The 10,534-nt window shown below is 44.7% G+C and overlaps 1 protein-coding gene across 1 annotated transcript; it reads right to left on the minus strand.

The window, feature by feature from the left end:
* Positions 1-1,586: 1,586 nt before the first annotated feature.
* On the minus strand, positions 1,587-2,760 carry LOC147013957 (uncharacterized). The gene has a single exon (XM_085850708.1). It carries the CDS (start codon positions 2,711-2,713, stop codon positions 1,739-1,741), a length of 975 nt encoding a protein of 324 aa, XP_085706834.1. The 5' UTR covers positions 2,714-2,760; the 3' UTR covers positions 1,587-1,738.
* Between the last annotated feature and the right edge of the window lie 7,774 nt (positions 2,761-10,534).

Consider the following 10,534-nt stretch of genomic DNA (forward strand, 5'->3'; position numbering starts at 1 on the left):
TTTCAGAAACGGTTAATTTGCTGCTCTTAGAGCACCCTTATTCTGGACATTTTCATCTGTGTGTCTGTCCGCGAAACTTTGGTCAAGCCGAGGAGCTAAACCACTCAACCGATTCCAATGAAATTTGGTAGGTCGGACCAATATTTCTGGGAATCGTGTGCTTTCGAATATGGGACCCCGGGCTCTAGCAACGGCATAGCAACGGCCCTTTAAAGTGGTCAAAAAATCGAAAAAAAATCGAAGCTTAGAGTTCTGTGTGCAATCTATCTAAGCTCCCTTCATGCCAATTTGCAGCCCAAACAAAAAATATTTGTAGGAGGAGATAGGTTTTGGGCGAGTACATGTCGAACATTTCAGAAACGGTTAATTTGCTGCTCTTAGAGCACCCTTATTCTGGACATTTTCATCTGTGTGTCTGTCCGCGAAACTTTGGTCAAGCCGAGGAGCTAAACCACTCAACCGATTCCAATGAAATTTGGTAGGTCGGACCAATATTTCTGGGAATCGTGTGCTTTCGAATATGGGACCCCGGGCTCTAGCAACGGCATAGCAACGGCCCTTTAAAGTGGTCAAAAAATCGAAAAAAAATCGAAGCTTAGAGTTCTGTGCGCAATCTATCTAAGCTCCCTTCATGCCAATTTGCAGCCCAAACAAAAAATATTTGTAGGAGGAGATAGGTTTTGGGCGAGTACATGTCGAACATTTCAGAAACGGTTAATTGCGAATATCTCTAAGAGAAAGAGTCTGATTTTGATGAAACTTGGGTGAAATGTGAACAATGTGGCTCGCATGTACACAAAAATGAATGGTTGCTATGCACACCTCCATTGCTCAGCAACAGCTAAAATACTTTATCGTACATCGTACACTTATTGTGGACTGTACATAAAAATTACGAAAATCTCCGATACATGCATACTCTAACTTTCGCTAATTTGTACTCTGATCATCGCGCCGTGGCCATTCGATTCTCAAAGAATGAAATTGATTGATAGCATGTACATGAATATCGGCTAGTCGCATCGGCCAGCTTTCCATCTCGAGCGAGCAGCCATGTCGCCGACCGGCTTGTTGGATTTATAGTGACATCCCAAACCAGTTTCCTGCTTGCCCGACTGCTGAGTTTAGATGGGCGACCTGATCTGGTTAGAGTCTGGGTGATATGATACGTCTTCCACTTCTAGTGCAGCAGATAATCATAACAATTGTGCAAATTATGACTAAAGCATGAAATTTTTACCAGTGTTAGTACATACCATAAGCTTCATTTTCAGATCGGGAGGTAAGTCAGATTTGACCTATGAGGAAAGAGGTCAATGACCTCAATTACATTGAAATTGTCATTTTTTTCACGATTCTGGTGCGGTTTTTCTGTTTTGGGAATCATTAAAAAGGTATGTTGCCATGTGTTGGTCCCTTTATCTTCTGGAGAGCCTTTATACATACTTACAGGATGCAACCATGACTGAACAAGTGCTTTAAATGAGGCCAGTGACCTCAGAAAACAAATTTATTGAAATACACATTTTGGTTATCGTGGTGTCCAGAACAGCTTGCATGAAATTGTGTTGTAAGATCATCTGTGCAACCTTAATTTTCAATGTGCACTGAACATAGTCTATAAGCTTAAAGTACAGTGAGGTCAGTTACCTCAGACACACGTATAGTACATACCGGTACATGTAATACACACACATTATCCATATAGACGCATTAATATAAAGGTGTCTGATTGCACCTAACAGTCTCCCGAACATGCACATAATGCAGTGCACTTGAGTGCAGCCTTGGTGCACTTGCAGCGGCCGGTACATCCCTTCTTGCAGCCGCAATGGATCAGTTCGTGGCAAGATGTTGATGCCTCTGGTAGTGTCGTCCAAAGAGGCTGCCACCCAGAGGCCTCCTTTGTCCAGCCCCAGTCAGATGGGATTGGTAACTCTGGATTCAGGACCAGAGTTTGGTTCCAGCAGTTGCCCTGGAGAGATGCACACTTGATGTGCTGCTGGAGTGCTGCCTGCGTTGGGGGAATGTTTTCTAGAGCCCTAGACTTGTGTGCGAAGAGCTGTTTCCTAGCATCGTTCACTTCCATGGTGTCACTGGTGCGGTCATACATCAGCACAACGAAGCGCTCCAGCAGTGACATTGACTCCTCACTGACATCACTTGGCATGCGTAAGAGTTCTTCAAAGGCATCAGTCACCTGTGGGAACACTTTCCAAATCTCCCAGGCAGTCTTCTTCCCTCTGCCAGCGAAAGGAGACACAGTGTCGCACCCTGTGAGGGCATGGAAGATGGGGAGAGTAGCACATTGTCTTGGGTTCATGGCGGCAGCCAGTTGGTGAACAGCTATGTACCGGAAGCTGGATCCAGAACCAAGAGCTATCCACAGCTCGTCAGGATTGATGTTGTTGAATGAAGCCACAGCCAGTACCACAACATCAGTATCCACAGTGCGTATGGCCACCTTCCTGATCCCCTTCTGCACAGCATCTGCCACATGTAGAAGCAGGCGAGTGTCCGCCTCCTCGTGTGAACATGGGGCGAGGCTGGTCAAGTCGGACTCGGCAGGAGAGCACAGGACCTCAGTTCCACATGTTGCATACATTTCCTTGCCATCTGCTATTGGAAGACAAATGGCCTCTCGTGACAGGAAACCAAAGAGCTCAGTCTTGTTTTGATCCACACGAAGGAAGTCCTTCCAGTTCTTAGGCATGACGGTAGAGGGAGCCACTCTCTTCCTGACGCCCTTACCCCTCTTCTGTCTGGTTGTGCCTTTCAGGCTGTCAGGTAGATTATACATCCCAGATGCGGTCGAGTCTGTTGACCTTTTCGAGTTGAGTGGAGATGTAACGTGCAAAGACTGTGTTCACATACTCTTCAAAGGTCCTTGCCATTACAGGATTGAGCATTTCAACAATAGCTACTCCGTCAAGGATTGTGGCATCAACCCCAGGTGCGCTTATGGTTTCGGGTTGGTCTGATTTCAGGCAGTGTAATAGATCTGCTTTGACTCCAAGGCACAGTTTTCCTCCTGTTGATAATGCTGGTGGGGCTGCCTGGTTCTTGTGGCAGAAGAACTGGTCCAGATCCCCATCACGTGATTGGCAGGCAATATACAGCCTCGAGAAGAGACTACAGTCACTCTTCACTGCGGCGAGTTGGATCTGCTGCTTTGACTGCATCTTGATCTGTGGCCGACTGAAGAGTGGCAACTTGTCCTTGGGCAGTGTTTCTGTAACTGGCTTCGTGCATAGTTCCAGTCTTTCTTCAACAAACTTTGTGTACTGCTCCTCACCAAGGGACTCGATCTTCCTCACAGTTTCTGCCACTGGGGTGTCCATGATGTCTCTCATGTCAAGGATCAGTAGGTCAAAGCTTGACATCTGTAAATAACTACCAACACTGTGTGGAATATGTAGACACTTCTATTGGAACACAAATGCATGGTTTGTACATCATAAACATGTTTACCATTAACGAATGAAGCCAAACATCAATATTTTGATATTTTTAGGTCATTGACCTCTCACTGTCCTCAGAGGTCAAATCTGCCTTACCTCCCGATCTGAAAATGAAGCTTATGGCATGTACTAACACTGGTAGAAATTTCATGCTTTAATCATAATTTGCACAATTCTTTTGATATGAGAGATTATAAGCTGTACTATTCCTAATGATGGATTTCACGCTAATCAAAGGGATAACGAATGACTTTGAAATCTTCTTATAACCCTCTCCTGAACGGTGCTTCTCCACCACATTATGTCTGACTTATTTGGAAAGCTCCTTGGTCTTCATGTTTGCCTTATTGGTTTACCAAGTGAATTGCACCTTAAAACTCCTTTGATAAGTGGGGGAGATTAATTTATTTTAAGTTAAAGCAATGATTACATAAGGGTGAAACCTATTACACTTATCTTGTAACTTTTTAAACAAATAATTTGCTCCTGAAGTGATTTATGGTGAATTCGCCAAGGGTTTGAATACTTATGCAACTGAGAATCATTTGATTTTTCTCTGTTAATCGAACTTATTCCAATTTCATCTGCATTTATTAGCATTATCACTTTGGAGTAGTTTGTGAACTCTATATATTAAGTTTGATTTGAAAGCATCATGAAGTAAGCTCAGGTGGCATCAAAATGTGAAAACTTTGGAGCGGGTGAAAACTTTGCAGGCCACTGTATATATGGCCCTTGTTCATTTGTTAAGAATTCCAGGGGTTTAGAACTGTTAATTACATGCCTAGTGAGAAAATGTGTAGTCCTTGACACAGAATAGGGAAGTTATTGCATACATGCTCGTTGCATCAAATTGCACCAAAAACTCCATTTTTCACTGTCCATGTACATGAAGAACTCCATTTCTCACTGTCCATGTACATGAAGAGCTCCATTTCTCACTGTCCATGTACTGATTTTACAACTCCCAACCCCTACCAGTCCCTCTGGCTGTGACTTCTGCTCCGCTTCCATCTCTTGTTCATCTGTGTGTTGTACCGACCTCCAAACAGTGATGACTCCATGTAAATCTCTCTCAGACAAGATGGACAAACTTTTAACCACTCGTCCCATCTCTCTCTTTCTCATATGTGGTGATTTCAATTGTCACCTTGCAAATTGGCTGGGTATTGTTACCCCTCTCACCAGCCATGGCACTTTATCAAACGGCTTCTGTGACTCCATGGAACTGACTCAATCTGTAAACTTTCGAACCCGGATTTCTCCCAATGGCAAATCCTCCCTTCTGGATTTGGTGATGACAAACTTCCCTGCAAATGTCTTCTGCTCTTCCTCTGCTCTAGTTAATTCATCTGATCATATGCTTGCAAAAGTCAACATCTCTCTGGCAATTCTCTGAGAGCTGCCTCATTGCCGGTGAGTCTGGCAGCTCATTCAGCAGGTCATAGAAGAAGAAATTCTGGAATTTAACTTGCCTTCTCTTCCTGGAAAGCAAACCTAACCAAAGGCAATCTCAGCTCATTCCACAAAGCCCACAACAAGTGTGTGTCAACTCAATGGAGAGCCAGAAAACAATCTCGTATCTGACACTGAGGGCCTCTTTCCATTGTTGGGAGAGTAGCAGCAGCATCTTCAATGTAGAATGACCTCGTCTGATTCTGAATTGATGATCTGAGATGAGGTCTTTGGAGAAAAGGAATGATTTTATGTCAACTGTGATGATGGATTCCATGACCGTGCTGATGATTGGAAGTAAGCTCATAGGTCTCGAGGTAAGGGGGATCTGTTTTTACACTTTTTTTTAACCTCTGCCACCGAAGTTGGACGGAGGTTATATTTTTCACCCCTGTGAGCACGATATTTTAAAATGTTATTGATGGATAATAGCAAAATTTGGGTGAGACAAGTAGATGACAAGAACAAGCCAATTAGATTTTGGTTAAGGTCTGGATGCACATCTGGCCTATTGGCGTGATACAAAACGTAAACTGTTCAGCCTGGTAGAGGTATGCGCTCTCCGACGTGCTGTTCTGGTTTATTTAATCCAGTGATGTTGGCTGACTTCCAAGCAGATGGAAGATATGACCTAAGGCAAACGACAGGGTGGAAAGGGCAGAGAGGAAGTGCTCGGCCAGTAGAGCAGGTGTTCAGGACACATGAGCTGTTGCCTCTGTTAAAGTTGCAGTCATAGTCTAGGGTTGCCAGAAACTTCTCCAACTTCTCAGGTGCAAAAAAACAGAGTCCATCTGTCCATGAGCAGTCGGGTGTGACTGGGTAGGTGGGGTGCAAGGAGCGAGTGGTTGGGGATACAATTGAGTTGGGGAATTGAGGCAATCGGCCTTCTTACCTTCTCAGCTGTGGTGCCATATGAAGAGAGGGAAGGGATAGATAGAAGGGGAGCATACACCCAGACAGACTTCACAAGGCACCACCAGATTTTAGAGGAGGGAAACAAGTTTGAAAGTTCAATTTTGATGTTGAACAGATGTTGTTTCCTGACTCTCCTGAGAGTGGACACATACTTATTGTGGGCTTTGTTGAATGATCTGAGATTGCCTTCTGTTGGGTTTGTTTTCCAGGAAGAGAAGACAAGTTGTTTCAGAGCAACTGCCTCACCACAGGATTTATTGGATTCATCCACCCTTACCATTGGTGGTAAGAAGGGTAGGATAACTGAAGATGAGATGAGATTGATCTCTGCATAAGAGAGAGCAGGTTTCTGTGGAAGAATTCCCAGGCCGAGTTAACTCCCAGGGAAGAATTCCCAGGGCAGTAGAAATAGGAGACCAGTCCTGAAGAGAGATCGTTGCTTGCAGTTCCTGCCAATCTGCCTGAGTGAACGGACAGACTGGCTGGCATTGAGGCAGCTCTGAGAATTGTCAGAGATGTTGACTCTCACAACCAAATAATTAGATGAACCAATTGCAGCAGAGGAAAAGCATGAGACATTTGCAGTGAAGTGCTTCATCACCAAGTCCAGAAGGAAGGATTTGCCATTGGAAAATTCACAGATTGAGTCAGACCCTTAGCGTCAGAGAAGTCCTTTGCTGAAGTGCTCTGGCTGGTGAGAAAGTTACCAACACCAAGCCAATTTGCATTGTGACAATTGAAATCATCACATAAGGAAGAATGAGTTGGTATGTAGTTAAAAGCTGGTCCATGTTGTCTGAGAGAGATGCAAGTAGAGTCGTTGATGTTTGTATGACGATACAACACAGATGAAGAAGAGGTGGGAGCGGAGGGGAGGTCGCAGCCAAAGGTACTCCTGGGGGTTGGGAGGTGTAAGATCAGTAAATGGACAGTGAAAAATTGAGTTATTGATGTTAAGTGCAACTCCGCCACTGGGGCACTGTTCAGTCTTATCAAATCAGAGGAGACGATAGCCGGGTAGAGACACGAAGAAGTTGGGGACCTCCTCTGGCAAGAATGATTCTGTTAAACATACGATGTCCAGTTTATCGGCAGCGGCTTGGATTGAGAGATCTGTCAGGTTGAAGCGGAGACTTCGAATGTTTGAGGTCCACAGTTGGGGACAGGAGAGGTGGCATTGGGAGGGTGCAAGACAAGTGTGGGTTTTTGCTGGGGCAGGGTGAGAGGGAACGTTCCTCTATCTCTCATCGTTTCCGAATGCGGAAAGGTGGTGAACCAGAGGATATGTTAAGTGACCTTGACCTCGGAAACCGTCGACGGCGGAATGTTCAAATTCGGTGTATGGATAGAGTTGAATAACTACTACAAAATTGAACCGCAGCATTTTTAGGTCATTTCCAATGACCTCATAATATTGGTGAGAGAAAGGGTAATATGGGTCCGTCCGTATGCCTGGTGTTGGCTTAATGGTTAAGGTAGTGGGCTTGGGATCCTAGGGTCCTGAGTTCAAATCCCGCTCAGCTGTTGAATTAACACCAGGTGGGGTTGACTCTGCCTGTCATCCTTCCGAGGTCGGCAAAATGAGTGCCAGCATGCTGGTATACTGTGTCGGAGTGGCGACCCGTCCAGGATTGGTTATTTTTTTTTTTTATTTTTTTTTTTTTTGTATACCTTGGTCGAGGCTCGTATGAGAGCTAACACACAACTCACAGCAATGAGGCATGAGACAAGAGGGGCGGGAGTGGAAGGGACAAAACATTGGGGAACAGACACAGGTGAAATGTGGAAGGGAGAGGGATGGGGATGGGACAGGGAACATGGCGAGGGGAAGATGGACATTAAAGGGACTTTCAGGAAGGAAAGCAGGAGAATTGAAGGAAGTGGGCTTGGGTGGATTATCGGGGGTAGAAAAGATCGAGGATTTGGATGGGGGAAGATAAGAGGTGGTGGTGAACAGCTGTTTTGAAAGCCTGGAGGGAAGAATGGGAAAGAATAGAGTGAGGAAGTTTATTCCAAAGGCGGGAAAAAAGAGGAATGAAAGAGTGAAGATGAGCAGTGATTCGTGATTTTGGTAGTTTTACCAGAAGGGGGTTGTTGGCGGACCTTGAGCGCCCTGTGGAAATGTGGTGGGGACAAATCGCAGAGAGAGCAGGGGGGCAAGGCTGGAGAGGAGTCGGTAGAAGACAGAAAGACCACCGACCAACCTGCGGTGATTGAGTGAGAGGCCCAAAGACTCAGCTTCATTGCGGGAGATGCCAATGATCTTAAAAGCCCTGGTTTCGACAGCGTGAAGTCGAGAAAGGTGGGAGGCAGGAGCACCAGCCCAGAGGGGAGAGCAGTACTCCATCAGGCTACGGACAAAAGCTTTGTAAGTGGTCAGGAGCTCAAGAGGGCCGAGGAAGGACTTTGCACGACGGAGGATTCCCAGTCGGCGACTGGCTTTTGAGGCAAGGTTGGAAATGTGACTTTCCCAGGAATATTGTTCCCAATAGCCAAGGAGACTGCTTCGGCGGCACCAACGCTCTGCACAGAGTATGGTCCTAATGGATGGATGGTCCGTCCGTCCATCCGTCCGTTCACAATGAAGTTGAAGCGGGAGATCTGGTCATTAGTGATCCTGATAGAGGTCGATGAGATGTACACGATGGTATGACTTTCAAGGTCACCGAAGATCAAGGTCAAGGTCACGAGGCCTTTGAAGTTGCGAAAATGACGATTTTCAAATTCTATCTCCTCCGCTATTTCTCAAGCGATGTTGAATTTGATTGTAGCAAATGAATCTATGGGACAATATCTAAATTTTGATCGGGCCGGATTTTCGATATTCGCTTTCGTTTTCGTGTCACGTGACTTCAAAGTTGGCAAAAAATTCGAAAATGACGATTTTCATGCCAAAATGACGATTTTCAAAATCTATCTCCTCCTACATTTTTCAAGCAATCTTGAATTTGATTGTGGCATATGAATCTATGGGACAATATCTAAATTTGATCAGGACGGATTTTCGAATTTCGCTTTCGTTTTCGCGTCACATGACTTCAAAGTTTGCAAAAACTGCCCTACCTTCAGGAGGCTATATATTTTCTCGCAGAAATGACCGTCACTCCCGCACGGGTGTATTTTTCCAGATTCGATCACCAAGGGTGTCCGGGCTGAAATACGCAAAATTCGAAAAAATACTTTTTCTCGACCTACGTTCACTATTTTCATTACTTGTCCTACAGTTTAGAATGTGGAGAAATGAGACTTCGGAATAAAACACTTCGAGATATTTAGAAAATTTTACTCGAGCCGATTTTTGATTTAGGTTTTATTTTTCAAATGGTAGTCCTGTGAGGAGTGCCAGTTAGCAAAATACGCAATAGGAAAAATCTTGCCAGGCAGAGGAACAATTGTATGTGAACCAATACGTCTTGGCAATGAATCTTCGTCGGTGGATCGGTCAGAATGAAAAGCATCGTATCCAGCGGCTTCGATCCTAGCGGATCCCTCGTCGCCTCCCGGCTTGTCTATCTGTTTGTCTGTTCGCGTTTTTTGCAAGGACTGCTGGACCGACAACCACTAAATTTGGCACACAGACCAAGTCTGACCCGGGGGTTGTCCTAAGTGTATTTTCATCCCCAAGCTCAGACTTTAAAGACCCCGAAGAACCATTAAACCTTTTTTTACATGCTTGAGAGATTAGAATACATGTTTGAGAGAAGACTTTTTACATACTTGGTAGATAAGGCCCCGAAGACCCTTAAGACCATTGAATTCCCTGAACACAATTAATACACTTTAAAACCCCAAATACCCCAAAGACCCTTTGGACCCCAAATACGGTTAAGATCCCAAAGACTCTTAAAGACCCCTAAGACCCCCCGATACCATTAAGTCTTTTGAAGACCCTGAAGATCCCTCGGACCCCTTAGAGCCGGAAGACCTCAAAGATCCATAAGCTTTGAAGACCTTTTAAGACCTCAAAAACCCTTAAGACCCCAATGACCTGAAAGACCCTTAAGACCCATTTACCACCTGGTGTTCTGGCTCTCCTACCCCCTACACAGTTCCTCCCCCCACCCCATCAGTTCTCCTGCTCCCAATCCTCCTGCCTCATTCTCACCCCTGCCGGCTCTCTTGCTTGTCCCACTTCTCAGTACCCCCTCCCACCTCACCCGGGCAATGCCAGGTAACCCTGCTAGTTTGTAATAATATTGAAGATATGTATTTATATTCTTTAATTTGTTACCCTGTGCACGCAAGTGAAAAGTAGGGTGAAACAGTTGGTTCATTTCTGTCCATTCATCTGTGCACAAAGGTTAGTTTATGACTAAGGAACACCAAGGATAGGACCAAAAGCGATATAATCCTGTATAGAATATTTCATAAATGTATTGGGCCTGACATGTTCTCATGGATCACGCATGAGGTGGCAGAGGTACGTGATCGACCGAGTGCCCTTCAAGTTTTGTTATGTCTCAATTAATAAATTTCCTGCTGGACTCGTACTTTTCACTCTATTGCGTCTACACTGGAAACATGTATGTATGTATGTATGTATGTATGTGTGTATATATATATATATATATATATATATATATATATATATATATATATATATATATATATATATATATCTTCTTCTTTTTCTTTCGGCTGCTCCCGTTAGGGGTCGCCACAGCGGATCCGCATCGTCCGTATCCGTATGATCCGCATCGTGA

This window comes from Eptatretus burgeri, chromosome 13 (assembly GCF_056783735.1).
Source record: "Eptatretus burgeri isolate ZD-2024b chromosome 13, Ebu_testis_v1, whole genome shotgun sequence".
Taxonomy (NCBI): domain Eukaryota; kingdom Metazoa; phylum Chordata; class Myxini; order Myxiniformes; family Myxinidae; genus Eptatretus; species Eptatretus burgeri.

What these genes read in the sequence shown, in the direction of transcription:
- LOC147013957 (XM_085850708.1), bottom strand. Translation starts at nt 2,713, where the DNA reads ATGCCTAAGAACTGGAAGGACTTCCTTCGTGTGGATCAAAACAAGACT.